This window comes from Aspergillus eucalypticola (genome assembly GCF_003184535.1).
Source record: "Aspergillus eucalypticola CBS 122712 chromosome Unknown BO83scaffold_35, whole genome shotgun sequence".
Taxonomy (NCBI): domain Eukaryota; kingdom Fungi; phylum Ascomycota; class Eurotiomycetes; order Eurotiales; family Aspergillaceae; genus Aspergillus; species Aspergillus eucalypticola.
The window spans coordinates 89,135-105,411 of NW_020290309.1; the positions used below are offsets into that span (position 1 = coordinate 89,135).

The window sequence follows — 16,277 nt, forward strand, 5'->3', positions numbered from 1 at the left end:
GATGCACATATCCATATGAACGATTTCTTTCTTCAAGTGTATGTAAGAGTGCAATGCAAAGTATATCATGGTGGTCTTAATCTGAAAATGACTTTGCCAATGCAGCTGTAATATGCAGACTATTCCAGTTCTTCGAGGACGCCCTCACATATCCGTCTGATCTGCACCCATCTATCCAGCAACATTTGTAACTTCTCTCTTTCCCATGTTGTTGATCCTATTCCCTTGTCACTATCTCCGATCTCTTCTCCTAGATCTCCAAGCTTATTCGCAATAATCTTCAGTGTCCCGATGCACTCTTTCAGGTATATCTTCACCCAGCCCCGTATCACACTCGCGGTCTTCTGCGCGTCGACGCCCCGCTCTGAGCGTCCGTTTACGTATGCGCGCCACTCCCGGAGATTCATGTATTTTAGACATGCGGCGTAGTGGAGGGGGGTTTCCTGGGTGAGGGGGTGGGAGAGGGTGTAGTTGCTGTGAGTTTTAGTATACGGTGTCAGTACCAGTGTCTGCATTTGAGTCGGAAATGTCATTGTGTTTGAAGGTTAATGTGGGGATGACTCACCCGAAGATCTCCTGTTTCGCTAATTCCTGTTTCTGGGATATGCTTAGATCTTGGAAGATTATGTCGTCGAGGTAGATGCTGTCGGATGGGTTGGTGGGGAGGGTGAAGCCATCTTCGTTTGTTAGTGATCGGATTGATCGAGATGGGGATGGTGAATTCCAGGGAGGAAAGGAACGATACTCACATTCAACTAGAAGAAAGTCGTTCGAGTGGTTGCCATAGCTCATGTATACCTCTTCGCCCTTCTCTGAGTGATGTTAGTCCTCTGCGCTCTTGAAGATTGGGAAAGGGGATAGAGTATACCGTATCGCCGCGTAGCCCGAAAAGTATACTTCTTTCCGTCAAAGTTGACATCGCATGCCTGCATATTGTCAACACATACACACTTATCCAGAAGGTGTATAGACCAGGGATAAACCCACTGCATCATCAACATGATTAAAGTAATCGGCAAACGGCACCATTCCAATCGCATCATTCCAGTCTTCTGGCTCATCTTTCCCAGGCGAGACATAATAAAAGCTCCTCGAATTGATAATACACCAGTAATATGCGAACGTCTTCCACTCAGTCTCCGGGTACACTTTCAAGACATTCGCCCAGGCATCTTTCAGGCGCTTTTCTTGCTGGCTGAGTAGGTTTTGATATCGCGTGTCATAGTCCACGCCTACGGGAACTTTGGAGAAGGTATTCCATTCTCCAGAGATGGAGGGCGGGAGGAGGACTTTCCCCCTATTTTGATCTTGGTCTTGTTTCTCTGGTGAGGAAGTGTTGGCGTTGGCCTCGTAGCTTGAATTCGATACCCGAAGATGCGCGGGCCAGAGGACCGGCATGCTGTCTTCAAACTCATCAAACGAGGGCCATACTCTCCGCCAAGCATCAAGACCTTTCAGCAGAGCTGGATCACCGTGTGTGAGAAACGCAGCCATTATCCCGTGTATTGATGTCCCAGCAGGAAATTGCGATGTGAATGATGATGGGATAGAGTCGATAGTCAGCATTAGGTCCACAGGAATGGTGAGCATGATCTCATTGTTCTATATAGATTAGCAATGCACCATAGTATCTCATCCCTAAGTCTAGGAGTACAGGATTCAGCAGCCTACTTTTATTGTTCGAGTCGCCTTCATCCCCAACCGTCGGCCGGGGAATCGTGCCGGGGTGACGCCCTTTATTTTGATCCCCGACGCTTCAGCCCATTGCATGAACGCAATATGCTCATCGCCAGGTGAATCATCCATCTTCTATCTTGTATTCTGCGCTACCGGACCACGCCGTTGGGATCTGTTGACGCTTGACTCCGACAGGAATCGTGGATGATCGATTGGTGTAGTTCTGCACCGATTAGATAAGCCGATCGATAAGGGAAATTTTATCCCGCATCAACAACAGCACATCGGGTGGGATACATCCCTTGCAGGAGTTTCCTCACTCACTTACTTACTTGAAGCTTGCTTATAGAGCTGCACCGCACTGCGCTGTGCTACACTACTGCTGACAGCAGCAGCACACACACTCACCATGTCCACCCCCAGCGATGCCCCTCCCGACTCGCACATCGACCATGCCGCTTCCCTCCGCTACTGGAACTCCGTCGCCGCCAACACAAAGACCATGCTGGGCATGCTAGGCTCGTACCCATGGTACACGCGAATCGATCTCCGAGGCTCCAAGACCTTTCTCGGCAAAGTGCGTCGCATGATCCCCAATTGCCCGACGGAGGGGAAGCTCCCGCTTGGCGTGGACTGCGGCGCAGGCGTGGGTCGCGTCACCGAGGGTCTCCTCAGCCAGGTCTGCGAGCGCGTCGATGCCGTCGAGCCCATTGAGAAGTTCACCGAGGTGATTCGGAACTCGGAGCTGAAGCGCACGGGTGTTGTCGGGGATATCTATACAATGGGTCTGGAGCATTGGTATCCTGAGAAGAACAAGTACGATTTGATCTGGACGCAGTTCTGCGTGGGACATCTTACGGATGTGCAGTTGAGGGAGTACTTTGTTCGATGTCGGGAGGCGTTGACGGAGACGGGGATTATGGTCGTGAAGGAGAATCAGTCCACCGATCCGAATGGGTTGGATATGTTTGATGAGGAGGATAGTAGTGTGACCAGGACGGATGAGAAGCTTCGGACACTGTTTAAGGAGGCTGGGTTGGTGCTTGTTGCGTCGGAGTTGCAGTTGGGGTTCCCGAAGAATTTTAAGCTCTTGCCTGTGAGGTTTTATGCGTTGAGACCGTCGACTTGAGGGTCTTTGGGAGAATGTTCAGTGATGTGATACGGCGGTGCTGTGTACCTGGTTTGTCGGAGGTGCTGGGTATCATCTGCCGCTGGGACTTCTGAGTCAATGCGGGTTCTACTGCCTTTGGAGCCGAGGCTCGCGCCCTACAATCAGTGCAGACGCTGGCATTGCGCAGCCCCCCTTGAAGGGACGCAAAGTTGTGCGCAGCGGACCAATATACCTAGCCGGTGCCGTGCATACTCCTTGAGGAAGAATATTGCAAAACCCATCGCAGACCCGCGGCTTTGCAGACCTGCTGTAAGCGGATCAAGATGCAGAGTGCTTAGTGGAATTGGTACGAAGTATCATATTTGTCTATGCTAGCTGCAGAAGTGATGCCAATGCGAAATCAACAACCCTGGGAGACATGTTGTTATCGACAGGATCAAGGAGTGTGTGATGGCTATGCAGTCTTCAAACACAGGCCAGAAAGCATAACCAGATCATGTATGTAAGTAGGAACAAGCAGGGTATCGGTGTATATAGTACAGTGGCTAAAGCCGTCATAAACATTCCATCATCAAGAATTTCTTCAAAATTCCTCATCTCATCACTCAGCGGTCTGGTAGCATCACGGCTGGTAAGGCTCTGCGCCGATTCGGCATACCTCAATGATCACTCGGTGTAGACGGAGGAGCCTGCTTTTCTCGGAACCAAGGCACGAAACTTGGCAGATGATCCTGCATCGCCTCAAGCCTGGTCCGACCACCACTGGGCGCATCAGGGTCATCGGTGTACGGGATACCTCCCTGGCCCCGGTTTTCTGCCCAAGCCTTTTTCTCGCGCCGAAGATCGCTTTGGACCCAAGGTATCGTGACCAACGTCCAGAGGCCAGCCCATGCGAACGGCAACGACCATCCTAGCTACACATCACTTAGTACCAAGTGCTTTAGTTGCTTGAAGTTCACTCACAGTGTATGCAACCGGCTCTGAAACAGTAAATATGATTGCCGTAATGGCGGCAGCGACAACGATAGATCCCCCAGCCCAGAAACAGTTCATCTGGAACAGCATACGCCGGAAGTACGGGCTAGATAGATATCGGGTGCGAAGCGCATATCGGTAAATCTGACCACCACCTCCATCAACTGCCACTACATCCTCGATCAAAACATATAGGGCGGTCGGCATTGTCGAGCCTTTGGGCGTTGATGAAATCCGAAAAGGCGCTTTAACACCACAAACACGAAGGATGTCGAGTGCCAGGTACATGCTGCCGAAGTAAAACATCACCGTCGGAAGGACCATGGCAACTAGTCGGACTATTGACCACGCGGGTTAGCAGGGATACAAAGAAAACGAAGAGATTGGTTTTACCATATGGTTCTTGAGGAACGGTTCCTCTGTGGCGCTGTTAGTCTGGTCCGTGGACAAATGGATGGCAGCACCTACACAATTAGCTCAATCGCCAGTATCAGCCAGACGATGGTGAAATTGATATGGAAGAAATCCAGCTACATCCGGTCAGCGCCCACTTCTATACAAGTTATAGCCACGGAGAGCGTACCCATCCCTTCCTAGCGTTCAATGGACGGGCTCGCGAGTCTTTGCGGAACAAGTTGTAGAGACGATAAAAGTACTCGAATACCGATACACCTCCTAACGAAGCCGTCACGATACTGAATACTATAGGACAGTGAATGAGTGACTGATTTAGGAATAAGGTTGAGAGGCAGATTTCACGTACCCAGGTTATGCGAAAGATCAGTGGCATACCAGAGCGCCCAGTAGAGGACAAGCGGCTGGGCCAGAGTATCAATCATGAAGATGGTCCAGAAGATGGCGATGGACTTCTTCCTCGAGCGCAAGGAGTATGGGAGCGGTGGAGGCTCAGGACACGCAGCGGGCCTCGATTCCTCGTCCATCGAGTTGGCAGTCGTGGTGCGGGTGGGCGAAGTTTAATCTGTCAGTCTCACGCAATCTGCAATGGCCGGGTTTATGATAATAGTATTCGAGAGACAAGGGAAGACATGACGGGAGAGGACGGAGATAGGGGAATGGGAGGAACAGGAAGGAGAATTCCCAGATGAAGTCAATCTGACCGATGAGAGATAAGCCAGAAAAGGCCGGAAACGACGGCAGGGACGCCTCGTAAACGAGCCCAAGGCTTCCAGTGGAAGTGTTTTTGCCATCGGCGGCATCGGTTGGTTTTGGCCGTGATGCCTGACGTAACCGGGCCGTGATGTCATGCTGCTAGCTGTCGATCCCGCGCTCCAGACCGGTTCTGCACAGGATTTGTGAGACATCGTGGTTTCTTTGTTTATTCACCCTGGGATATTGCAAGGACTGAGGGCACCATCGTACCTCCCGTACATACAGGACGTTCTGGGGTATGCTAATCTCTCTCGCAGAAGTGTGAACCAAGCAGTTGCAAAGGAATGGAACAGGCATCCAAGCGACGGAAGGAAAATAGTATCATCCATATATTTCGTACATTAAAATAACTTCCACAGTAGCAGTGGATGAGAACATTATAAGGGAGCTTTGATATAGAATCGACTTTATTCTTCTGGAATCATGTTATGCACATCCACCAAGGGCATAACCAAGTCAACTTATTTTAAAACTACTTTGTACAAAGTGGGAAAGTCAGCTGACCCATTCCATTTCCCTCTTTGAGGCGGCACTGACCGAATCTGGCAGGACAGACTCGGAATGTGCCGGGGTTAGTTACTCCAAACAGAATAGCCGGTGACCATCAATCCTAGCAGTTGCAATTTGCCTTTGCACATCAAATACTTCTGGAGTATCCATCTACGGGTCTCTTGATCCACTCCCGACCGTTGTATCCACTTGCTCCCCGTCCCGATTTCAGGGTAGCTCGGGCCGTACCACTGAATGATGCAGGTAGCACAGCATCTCTGCTGTAATGCCTCTCTCAGTTAATAGTGTTATTCTCACTTACTGACTAGCTGATGCTGGTTGCTTGTTTCTCTACACACTACTTGGTTCATGAAGGCAGGTGTATATCGAATTATTGTTGTTGTAAGTGACGTTGACGGCACTGCATCTTCTCGATATTCCAGTATCCAACTTGCATCAGCTCTTCTATCTATTCCCATCTATCCGGCTTCTATGCTCAATTGAGCCATTGGAGGATGATCTTCTCGGGAGAGCAACCGTTATTTAGTTGCGAGATTGTTGTGCCAATCTATTGATTGCAGCAAGCTTTCCTCTCCAATTGAGCGATCTGTTTCAGAACCGTGCCAGCATGCATACCAAATGGGCTCAAAGAATATGTGCAAGAAGTCCATAGATGGAGTTCCTAAGATAGCTGTTGCTAGTTGGAGAGGGTGTAATGGGCAGTACTATCTGCTCGAAGCTACTAATGTCAACCCACTAAAGAAGACAGCTGATGGCCTTATATACCAGGCAGGTCTCTCATCCGCCGTCTTGGGAGATTGGGTCTCAGGCAATCTGGAGGGTCATCGGACGATTCCCGTTACGACTGGACTGATCTCCTTGAATTGAAGCTCTCCAGCGTAGGATTTCAGCTTGACCACAACCATGTTGCGTGGCAGAAGTCTTTAGAATTGACCCATTTTGATGTTCATGAGCTTAGTGACGCCTCGTGATACTTACACCCCTTCTTGTCTACCCACTCCTAGTCCGTTTAGGCCCGGCTGACGTGTTACTGACTAAGAAGGTGCAGTAACACTGATAGATTCTAGTTAATGAACAGGATCCCTTTTTGACATCAAAAGTCTCACTTGTGAATCGTTATCTTCAGTCACTTGGAGAGCATAATCTAACTATGCATCAGATATTGTAGTAAATTACATAATATGTTGTTGCATCTGATTCACGTGACAGCTGTCCGCCACCCCCGCGGTGTGTTCGGGCTTCACCTCGCATTTCCTCCGCGACGCTGGTTCGAATCGCGTCTCTGCCTCTACATCTTCCTCCATTTTCTGCTCCCCAACCCCGTTGTCTGGGAGATGGATTGACGTCAATTCGTGTTGGTCGAAATTTGCATGAGACAGTCTGGACGCTGACATGGCCAAAGATGGCCCCGAGTCTACGGGATTTGATTGATTTTCTCCTTGCGGAGATTGCCCTCTGCGGTGATCAAGGTCAGTTGCTCGCTCGTCTTTTTCTTTTTCCTCCGGTCGTGACGGTCTCGAAAAATCCCCACCGACATGGCCAACCCCTGCATGCGCCATCCGTCTGATTGGACCATGAGGTAACATCCAGCTCGGGTCTATTCAACGGCGAATCTTGCCTTTGGATACCTGCATAAACTTTATCGCCTATGATTGCATTGGTTTTAGTGCTATTATGACTAGTCAACTAACCTCTTTCAGGCGCTTCTCCTGCCGATATACTAACATTTATCAATACTTTCTATGCCAAGGCGGCGCAAGATGCAGCTGGCCGCGCGCACACCGTGGACCGCCGGTTCCAGGAGAAGGTCTGGTCCTGGCTAATGAAGAACCCAGAAGTATCCGTTGGCAAAGACAGAGAAGGCAATCATCTCAGCCTCCGGGATGCCGAGCGTGGTCAAACCAGTGCGGAGACAGACCAAGCCGCCAACGGAGCATCGGACTCGGCCCGGGTCTTTGTGTCCAAAGAGCGAACCTGGCTCGCAGTGGCTGGTCACGGTCCGGATGAAACCAAGGTGTTCCCCACGGAATTCGCTCTTCTCTCTATTATTGCATCGCGCAAGCACAACGGCATTGCGCAGACAGAACTAGTCAGAGTCAGTGGCCAAGACAAACGTTCCGTGCCGAAGCGTACGGATGTTCTGCAGCAAAAGGGCTACATCGAGAAACGCGCCATTCAAGTCAAGTCTACTCGTACCAGTCTTTGTACCTTGCGCAAGTTCTTGACACCAGAGCATGCCCCTGTAGACAGAGAGACTGGCCAGAATGCAGATGCGACCAAGCAGGAGAACATGATCGATTTCAAAGAGTTTCTTGATCAACTCTTCCAGATCCTCCAGGAATATCAGATTATTTCTCGCAATGACTTGAAACAGAAGCTTGGGTTTCAGGATCACTGGCGCTGGAGGATCCTATCCCGTGCGCTTCGGAAGTTTGAACGTATCGGCGTTCTTAAACGTGTTCGAGCTTTGTCTCAGTATGCCGACACTCTGAAGAAGTTCCACCCTTGCGTCATGCTTATAAGAGAACCAACGGAGAGAGACTTCGAACTATTTAACGAATTCAGTCGCGGCATACTTTCAAATCTAGAACAGGAAGATAATCTCGACATTGAGGATGATATGGAGCCGGAGCAAGATGGCACATCACAGAGCCCCTTACAGCCAAACAGCAACGGCACAGTCGGACTAGTGAAGCGTGAAGCAGTAGAAGAGGCTGGTCGGATTCTCCCTTCTTGGTCCCCTGATAGGAGCATACACAATCAGATCTTTGAGATTGTTGATCGAACAGGAACTGATGGTATCACCAATCAAGTAAGCACCTGACATACTACTGTGATAGCAAACGTTGACTAAAGCCATCAGGGAATCCTGAGAGCCTGTTTTGGCGGATACTTCAGACGACCTTTGGAGAACGCAGTGAGTCGTCTCGTAGAATGTTGGCAGCTATCCCAACCCCTGCACCTGCGCCATCTGGCTATTGTCAGAGATACGGCGCTTCAGCGCACTATCACTCATTATGTGCATTATACTGCAATGAACTTCAAGCAGCTGGTCGATTCAGGGGAGGCGCTGTGGGAGGCGGTTGAGTTCGCTCCGAAAAAAGCGAAGTCAATTAGCGCACACATTCATCCTGTTGATGCCGCTCCCCAACTTGATGCTCATGGGCTCACTCTCGCTGTGCCAAAGAAGGAATTATGCAAGGATGGGAACGTTACACTGCTGGAGTGTATCTCGGTAGTTAAACCGGCAAACTACGTATTTTCAGGCAGCGATGCCGTAGCGGCACGCCGGGAGGATGGAACATACACGATCCATCAACGTATTCGGGGTTCTGGTGACTCGACTGCGCAGCCTTATGCCACGCCGGTTAGGGTGAAGATAGAAGGTCAGGAGGGCTCTGATACAGAGATGGCTGATGTGCCTTCTGTGCAACCGGTCAAAAGCCGCCCAAGGAAGTCACAACTTGATCCCGAAGTATTCCGGGGCATGTCTGAAAAGGAGAAGCTTGAGGCTCTTGGATTGGATGAGACTTGGACGGAGTACAGCGTCTTGCTCATAGAACGCACCGGGCCGGGTGTGTACGTTACTACTCGTGGACGTCGGCGACCGGCAGGCAAGAGGCAAGGGCGGCCAAAAATCAGTCGGATCGCCGTGTTCAAGACACCAAAGCTGGCAACTTTGCCTTGGTTCCAGAAAGACACGACTGTGCCAGATGATGAGTCTGTGCTTGTATCCAGGAAGACTCGTTTGCAGGCCAGCGCACGGACTCAGTCCTCTCCTGCAGTTGATGATGGTCTCCCACCCCAATCCACTTCTCCAGCTCCTTCTGTTAGAGGCTCGAAGAGATTGCGTCAGGATGGGTCAGATACCGGATATGGATTGGAGGGTGAATGTGCGCCAAAGCACCGTCGTGTTGAGGAAGTCAATGGGGATTCGCAAGATGGTTCGCCGACTGCAGAACCGCTCGAGTGTGAACCTGAAGCGACACAGACGTCGCCTTTGAGGCGAACTAAAAGAAAAAGAGCAGCGTCGCCTATGCTCACAGAAGAAGGTCCCTCGCAGACAGACGACGGCTCTGTATTGGATAACGTTTCATCTCGGAAACTCCCGCGGAGCAGCGGCCGACCCGCCACTCGCAATGGGGATATAGAAACCTTTTTCAAACGGGCTCGCTCTGGACAAGCCTTACGGGACAGGAAAGGTACAACCACCGAGTCGAGCGCTGAAACCGGAAAAGGCAATGATGCCGTTGAAGATGAGCCTGAGGCTCCCGCGGCGGAAAGGCCATCGGAGAGAGGTGCCTTTACCAACGAATCTTCAGAAATCGCTACAATCAACGACACGACTCAACAAAGCTTGGCTGAACCGGCTGCGCCCGAAGCGACAGAGCAAAAGAAGAGTGCCCCAGAAGCACCTGAGCCATCTGGTAGAAAGCGAAGAATATTTGCAGAGAAAGGTGGTTCCGTCGCTGTCCTTCGGAGGTCGATTGTCATGGATATCCTTGAACAAGCTGGCGGCGCGTATCCTATGGGCACAGAAATCTGGTATCCATTTATGACAGCCTGGCAAAAGAAGAGACATAAGGAAATACCAGATCTGCGCACAATCAGATCGGTCGTCAAAACCATGGTTGATGCTGGCAAGGTCCGGCAGTTGACTTTCAGTGGGCGAGACCGGAAGGGTGTCATGGTAACAAAGAAGATCATCTATAAGGCGGACATGAAGCCCGACGACCCCCTGATTCTGGATATGCAAAAGGAAATGCTGGCCACAGATCGGTACTATTTCCCTCCTAATGTTGAGATTGACCCCGAAATCTCAAAGAATGGCAATCGGGGTACGCCACGCAGAGATGAGAAGCTACTCTCCCAGCTCCCCGTGGAACGGGGCATTACCGTACAGCTGCACCAAAAGCCGGCAATGGTTCGCGCCGTGGAAAAGCGCCGACGCCATATGCTGCGTAGCGAACTGTTGCAACATTTGAGTATGGGAGAGGAGTATGAGACAGCAGACGGTGCAGAGATCGTGCGACTCATGACTCTGAGTCGTCGCGGTGACCAAGATGATCCACGCGCATTGACATCTATCTCCCGACCGGGGCGTGCGGGCGATGGGCCCAGACGAGGACAAAGACAGCAGGTGGAGGCAGGGCTGGCTTCACTGCGCAAGATGAGGCGACTGTGGTCTACTATAGCACCCCACGCGATGCTCATGAATACGAAGCCGACGTTCCATGCCACCACTGGAACTTTTGGTACGGAAGCTGGAATACCGGCTATACAAGCTGCAAGAGACCGCGCGAAAGCGGCTGGAAGAAAGAAAACTCACGACCTACCGCATTCCCTTGATGATCTGTTCAGCCAGACGCGGAGACGAGTCATGGACGACACTGGAGACGCTGACCCACGATCACGCCAGTTCTTCCGGGATAACAATACTATTCTCAAGTGGGAGCTCAGCCACGAGGATTTGCTCCGTCGAAAGAGCGCGGATCTGTTCTACATCAACCAGACTGTTCAAAACATGGAGACTCCTGGTATCGAGGGCGATATCCGATTCGATGTCGACGAGCAGACTGGCAACGCAGCTACAGAAGTGACACCCATGATTACTCGACATAAGGCGCGTCTGGAACGTCAAACTTCACAATCGCGGCGAAGACGGTCCGAGACTGCTACCGAGCCTGGGCATCGTCGTCTTGCCAAGTTGAATGAGAGCATTGCTACTGACGGAAATAAGCCTGCTACGGCTCAACCCGTCTCGCGCCAGCCATTACGCCGGAGCCGTCTTGTCTCGCAGATGCCACGGACACTAGTCCAGCAGTTCATAGCCGCAATTGTTGCTGTGCGCAGTTTAGCTGGAGGTTCCGATGCTCGTCTGGTTGATTGGTCCCTTCTTTGCTGTTGCTTTCCGGACTTGGATCCAGCCTTTGTTATTCACCGAGCTAGAGGAATACTTGGAAAATATCGTCTGCAGATCGCCAAGCTGCAAGGCGATTTCCAAGAAAGGTTCATCGAGGCGTATGCTAATAACGAGGTCCCTCCCATTGACTACGACAACCTGGAAGGGTATGACTGGAAGGGGGTAATCGAGTGGGCGAACACGAAACTAGATGCCCCCAAGTCCGAGAAGCTCCCCGATCTACCTGCAACGCGAGAACAGTTTGACAGCGTCTTTGAACTAAGGGAGGAGGCGCTCGTACCAATCGATGAACTGTACCAAACCAACCAGTCGATAACCGTGGGCCGCAAGCGCGCCCTGATCGCCGGTGTCCCATTCGCTGCTCCTCTGCCGGAGAAATCCAACCGGCCTCAGCCGCGGAGAGCGGAGCTGTCCCGCTTGGAAGTGGTCAAGACTTGGGTGCGAGCCAACGTAGTGACACCAGAGGAGAAGTACCGCCCAGCCGAAGCGCGACAGGCACTAGAGATATTCGGAGAGCACGTGGTGCAGCAGGCATTGCAGTCTCTCGTAACAGAAAGAGCACTCTCCATGGGCAACCGTGGACGCATTACCCCAGGCCGGAACTACGACGTGACAGAATACTTCCTATTGGCACTGGGCCGGCGACGAGTCATCGAAAGTACCGAGCTGCGGCGAGCGCAGCGATTCAAGACCGAGATCCTGGATTCGACACTGCGCAAGCAAGGATACATGGACATCGACTACAACGCAGAAGACGGCGACATGCTTGTAGTGATCAACCTGTTTGCCACGGGTCGTGTGGTGCTTCACCCGCGCGATGTGCCGCGCGAGAAGTACGGACTCACGGACGGGGGCTACCTGACGCGGCAGATCGACAAGGACAAGCTGCGATTCTCGATGGAGGTGCGACCGGCCAAATCGTACGTCTATGGCAACCCTATCCAAGAGAAGATGCGAAGCCTTGTAGCACCGCGTCCGCAGGGCGTCGACGCGGCCACGCAGCTGCCAGCGAAGATACCCCTGTGGTACGACATCCACGGGTCGTTTGTCCGAGTGCTGTGGGACATGGCGTTGGCGGCGGTCGTGGGATGCGTGGCGACGCGGCCGGGGATCAATGCGAGTGTGATAGCGGGGATGTTGAAGCCGACGATGGGCGAGTGGGAGGTGCAGCTGCTGTTGGAGTGGTTGGAGGGGGTGGGTGTGGCGACGCAGGAGTCGGGGTGGGTAGTACGAGAATGGTGGTGGATGGTGTTGGGTGATTATCAATGATGTTACATTGGCAGATACAGATTTAGTGAGTGTTTAGTAGCTCGAACTTGATGTATATAAATGAGTCTAATTTAATGCCAGGCCTAATTTCGATGTCAGTTCTACCTCCAACTATATCCCATACAGAACCTGCCTGTCTACTACAGATAGTAAAGCGCCAATACAATCTGACTTCTTCTCTCCATCACACCATCCATCCCTGAATTACAATCACTAATCCCCATCCCAGACATATGATACTACTACACCCTCATACCCTCATACCCTCATACCCTCATACCCTCATACCCATATCCTACATCCTACATCCCAAACATTCAATCACAAACTTAACATTGATATTACCACTTATCCTAGCAAAGAATAAAGCCTGTGGCAAGCCTAACACAAACATCTAATATACACAATCATAACCATTATACCTAATAACCCAGGGTACTTATAGATACCATCCAACGCCAAATAAACACCATTGCTTCATGTGGAACACAGATAGAAGTAAAGAGGAATCAGGATCAGTCCATGTCCATGTCGCGCGTTAGCCGTCGCAGGATCATGGCTACTAGGGCGATGATGACCCCGATGATGGCTCGGTCGAGCCAGGGTGTGTCTTGAGATGTTGCAGCAGCAGCAGCAGCTGGTGCAGCAGGCACTGGTGGTGCAGGTCTGGTTGCTGGGGGAGTATGTTGTAGTTGCTGTTGTTGAGGCTGCTGTGGTTGTGGTTGTACTACCTCTGCTTGAGGAACCTGAACCTGAACCTGAGGCGTGTCCATATCTGCACCCGCACCCGTATCCACCACACCTGCAGATATACCTGCATCCGCAGCTGCAACCTCATCCACATCCACATCCACATTCCCATCCCCATCCCCATCCTTCTTCCCCTCCTCGATACCCTCACTTTTATCCTCCCCCCCAAAAACCCCCTCGAAATCCTCCCCTCAACCACCACCCCCCTCTCCTTGCAAACCCCCCACCACTCCCTCATAACCACCTCATTCCCCCTCCCCTTACTCCCCTCACACCCCTCACACCTCCACGCCCTACTTTCCCTCGCATACCTCCTCCGCACCTCATCCGCCACATCCAACCCACCCACCTGGCCCTTCGCATCCCCATCCATGAAACTCCGCAACGCAATCAACGCCGTCCGAATCCCCCACGCTGGCTGCCACGTCTCCTCATGATGGCCTGAGATACTGAGACAGATCTCGCGGTTGACTTCGAATCGCCCCGAGGGCGTCAGGAATCGGAAGCTGGGCGGGCGGAGTGGGTATGTGGGTGGGAGGGTGATGCGGCCGTGGTAGATGCCTCCGGCGTAGGGGGAGGGTGGTGGTGGGCCCAGCAGTGTGAAGTGCCAGTCGAAGAGGTTGTTGTCGGATACCGGGGCGGCGTGGAAGTAGGGTGATGGGTTGGTTTGGAGGTCCGTGGATTCTTTGAGGAGGCGGCGGGTGGAGGGGGACATGTTTTTTTTTGTCTTTGTAGGGTTGGTGGTGTCACACCGGGTCGGTTGGTGATGTGGGTGTTATTTGCTTATGTAGGTAGGTTTTGTGTGTGTGTGTGTGATGGTGGGATGGTGTGAGGTGAGGTATAGGTGATGATGTGATTGATGGATGGATGGATACTCGGAGATATAGATAAGGTGGAGATCCGGATAGGCCAGTTGGCCTGACGTTTACATGCCTTAATAATCAGGTGTCTTTCACATTCCATTAACTCCGTAGTTAAAAATCATTCATAATAGTTCTACGCGTTTAAGCATTATCATCCTAGTATATACTAATACACATCAATCCCAGCTCCGCCATTCATCCTCTCGTCCGTGCGTTTCCTCTTCGCTCATCTCTCCCTCACTGTCCTGCCCCCGCAGCCGTGGTGACATCGGCGCCAGTGTCTTCATCGACACGCCCGTGTTCGGCCGCTCCGGGTCGCGCACCACATCCAGTGGTTGGTTCGGCGTCCAGTTGGCTGCGGCAGATGCACCCCATGCATGGCTGTTGTTCATATTCCGCTGGTACAGGTCCCGCTGATATTGCTGTTGCTCCGCCGCCTCCCGCTCCCGTCGCTGCCGCACGCGATCGCGCGCCTCCATGAACTTCACGCTCGGCTCCCAGTGCCAGCCATCGCCTGTCGTCGTACACACCGGCACTGGCCACAGCAGCGGACGGTCACCGAACAAGTGCCGCAGATTGCGTCGCCATCCCAGGTCAAATGCGTGTGGCATTTTCTCGCTGTCCTCCTCGTCCAGGTAGTTCTGATACCGGTCGTGCTCACGCTGGCGCTCCATCTCGGCGTATGATCGCGACAATGCCTGCTGTGCGGGTGACATCCGCATCCCAGACGGTGATACACTGGGCGGAGGAGTCGGTTCCTCGCCCTCTTCGGCCCGCGTCACTCCCGGGATCGCATTCGCGTGGGCGTCGAGGATCTGTCCTCCGTAGTCCTGCAGCCGGTGACCGAAGCCTTCTCGATCGCCCCCTTCGCTGCCCAAAACATTCTCGTAGCGGTGGCGATCCAGCGCTTTCCGCAACGGAGACACATACCGGGTCTTCTCCAGACACTCAATCGTCGTGATTCCCCGCAACGCCAGGCTGATATGCCAGACGGTAAAACCTGACAGCACCAGGCCAATAATACCACCCAGCACTGCCAGCAACACCACGTTGATCGGCAGCATCTGATCCACATCGATATATTTACTGTCGTCCAGCATTTCCGTCCATATCCATAGCGCCGCGACGATGAAATCCACCCAGCAGAAGATCGAAGTATATATCAAGAACAGCAGAAATGCTTTGTAGTTGTACAGTCCGACACATGTCGCCAGCCACGGACAGTGGTGATCCATCTTCAGCACGCAGCGCTTGCATGTCGAGCAGTGGTGCGCCCGGTCCGGTTTGGGGCACTGGCATTTCTTGCAGAATCGGGATCCACCGGTCGAACTTACGGTGTAGGCGGTATATTGTGGTAGTTCGGTCACTGGAAGTGCACTATATTCATGTCGACCGCGGCCGCTGGGAGTGAGGGGGGATCCGGGATCGGTGAAGACGGCGACCGTGTAGCATGCGTTCAGGCCGATGTAGAGGATGATTCCGACGAAGGAGCTTGGAATACCTAGTTCGCAGGTCTGTAAGCAAATGAGTGCAACAATGAGAAACCACGGTTACACACCGATCCAAGCACTCTCAGACGGCTTGAAGCCGACACTGGCCTCGACCCAGACGGCCCATGTCGTTAGGCTGTAGACGAATGCCAGAGGGAAGAATGATGCTGCCGTGCAGCAGTAGCGTTCAATGCGGAGAGCCCAGGCCCGCGGACGTCGTTTCGGCCACGAAGGCGAGGATGGAGGTGAGGCTGCCAGTGTTGCCATGGTCATATGGAGTATGGAGTATCAGCGAGATGACATCCACGTTGCGAGCGACGATTCAAATCATGGCGGTAACCGAATATACAAGGGTGTGGTATCAGCAGCGCAGCGGTGACAACTCGAATGTACAGCAATTGGAGAATACACTCTACTATAAACGAGTCTAGGAAGGAGTCAAGTGGGAATGAGAGATGACGGGGAGAGCGGAAGTGGAGGGAAGGAATGGAACTGATGGATCTGGCGATCTGAGGCACCACATTATTCTTACGTTACAT

General features: G+C 52.3%; 7 protein-coding genes across 7 annotated transcripts; 3 read left to right on the forward strand and 4 right to left on the reverse strand.

Annotated features, from left to right (window-relative positions):
- Positions 1-42: 42 nt before the first annotated feature.
- BO83DRAFT_347509 (ribosomal N-lysine methyltransferase) lies at positions 43-1,852 on the reverse strand. Its single transcript, XM_025528817.1, has 6 exons — positions 1,672-1,852; positions 988-1,602; positions 869-926; positions 750-812; positions 566-677; positions 43-474 (listed from the first exon to the last, which is right to left on the reverse strand). Exons 1-6 carry the CDS (start codon positions 1,804-1,806, stop codon positions 120-122), a joined length of 1,338 nt encoding a protein of 445 aa, XP_025383271.1. The 5' UTR covers positions 1,807-1,852; the 3' UTR covers positions 43-119.
- A 9-nt stretch (positions 1,853-1,861) lies between these two features.
- Positions 1,862-3,108, forward strand: BO83DRAFT_154853 (N-terminal protein methyltransferase). The gene has a single exon (XM_025526263.1). It carries the CDS (start codon positions 2,087-2,089, stop codon positions 2,804-2,806), a length of 720 nt encoding a protein of 239 aa, XP_025383272.1. The 5' UTR covers positions 1,862-2,086; the 3' UTR covers positions 2,807-3,108.
- Positions 3,109-3,447: 339 nt separating this feature from the next.
- Positions 3,448-4,704, reverse strand: BO83DRAFT_393163 (uncharacterized protein; the record flags this gene model as incomplete). The annotated part of the gene is made up of 6 exons (XM_025532968.1): positions 3,448-3,702; positions 3,752-4,101; positions 4,157-4,182; positions 4,232-4,293; positions 4,347-4,465; positions 4,527-4,704. 6 exons carry the CDS (start codon positions 4,702-4,704, stop codon positions 3,448-3,450), a joined length of 990 nt encoding a protein of 329 aa, XP_025383273.1.
- A 1,181-nt stretch (positions 4,705-5,885) lies between these two features.
- On the forward strand, positions 5,886-6,372 carry BO83DRAFT_154922 (uncharacterized protein). The gene has a single exon (XM_025526265.1). It carries the CDS (start codon positions 6,062-6,064, stop codon positions 6,308-6,310), a length of 249 nt encoding a protein of 82 aa, XP_025383274.1. The 5' UTR covers positions 5,886-6,061; the 3' UTR covers positions 6,311-6,372.
- Positions 6,373-6,687: 315 nt separating this feature from the next.
- Positions 6,688-12,626, forward strand: BO83DRAFT_347514 (putative TFIIIC transcription initiation factor complex subunits Tfc3; the record flags this gene model as incomplete). The annotated part of the gene is made up of 3 exons (XM_025528818.1): positions 6,688-6,912; positions 7,144-8,255; positions 8,307-12,626. Coding segments are annotated over exons 1-3 (5,499 nt in total), but the record flags the coding sequence as incomplete, so codon positions are not given.
- Positions 12,627-12,958: 332 nt separating this feature from the next.
- On the reverse strand, positions 12,959-14,240 carry BO83DRAFT_411795 (ubiquitin-conjugating enzyme E2). The gene is made up of 2 exons (XM_025534342.1): positions 13,582-14,240; positions 12,959-13,468 (listed from the first exon to the last, which is right to left on the reverse strand). The coding sequence occupies exons 1-2, from the start codon at positions 14,098-14,100 to the stop codon at positions 13,151-13,153; spliced, it is 837 nt and encodes a 278-aa protein (XP_025383276.1). The 5' UTR covers positions 14,101-14,240; the 3' UTR covers positions 12,959-13,150.
- Positions 14,241-14,346: 106 nt separating this feature from the next.
- Positions 14,347-16,222, reverse strand: BO83DRAFT_382471 (DHHC family palmitoyltransferase). The gene is made up of 2 exons (XM_025532231.1): positions 15,807-16,222; positions 14,347-15,749 (listed from the first exon to the last, which is right to left on the reverse strand). The coding sequence occupies exons 1-2, from the start codon at positions 16,003-16,005 to the stop codon at positions 14,425-14,427; spliced, it is 1,524 nt and encodes a 507-aa protein (XP_025383277.1). The 5' UTR covers positions 16,006-16,222; the 3' UTR covers positions 14,347-14,424.
- Positions 16,223-16,277: the final 55 nt, after the last annotated feature.

What these genes read in the sequence shown, in the direction of transcription:
- BO83DRAFT_347509 (XM_025528817.1), bottom strand. Translation starts at nt 1,806, where the DNA reads ATGGATGATTCACCTGGCGATGAGCATATTGCGTTCATGCAATGGGCT. An exon ending in CGACTTTCTTCTAGTTGAAT is followed by an intron (nt 678 to 749) that starts GTGAGTATCGTT and finishes TAACAAACGAAG; the next exon opens with ATGGCTTCACCCTCCCCACC. An exon ending in GCGAAACAGGAGATCTTCGG is followed by an intron (nt 475 to 565) that starts GTGAGTCATCCC and finishes TAAAACTCACAG; the next exon opens with CAACTACACCCTCTCCCACC.
- BO83DRAFT_154853 (XM_025526263.1), top strand. Translation starts at nt 2,087, where the DNA reads ATGTCCACCCCCAGCGATGCCCCTCCCGACTCGCACATCGACCATGCC.
- BO83DRAFT_154922 (XM_025526265.1), top strand. Translation starts at nt 6,062, where the DNA reads ATGGGCTCAAAGAATATGTGCAAGAAGTCCATAGATGGAGTTCCTAAG.
- BO83DRAFT_411795 (XM_025534342.1), bottom strand. Translation starts at nt 14,100, where the DNA reads ATGTCCCCCTCCACCCGCCGCCTCCTCAAAGAATCCACGGACCTCCAA. An exon ending in GCAAGGAGAGGGGGGTGGTG is followed by an intron (nt 13,469 to 13,581) that starts GTTGAGGGGAGG and finishes GATGTGGATGAG; the next exon opens with GTTGCAGCTGCGGATGCAGG.
- BO83DRAFT_382471 (XM_025532231.1), bottom strand. Translation starts at nt 16,005, where the DNA reads ATGGCAACACTGGCAGCCTCACCTCCATCCTCGCCTTCGTGGCCGAAA. An exon ending in GTCTGAGAGTGCTTGGATCG is followed by an intron (nt 15,750 to 15,806) that starts GTGTGTAACCGT and finishes CCTGCGAACTAG; the next exon opens with GTATTCCAAGCTCCTTCGTC.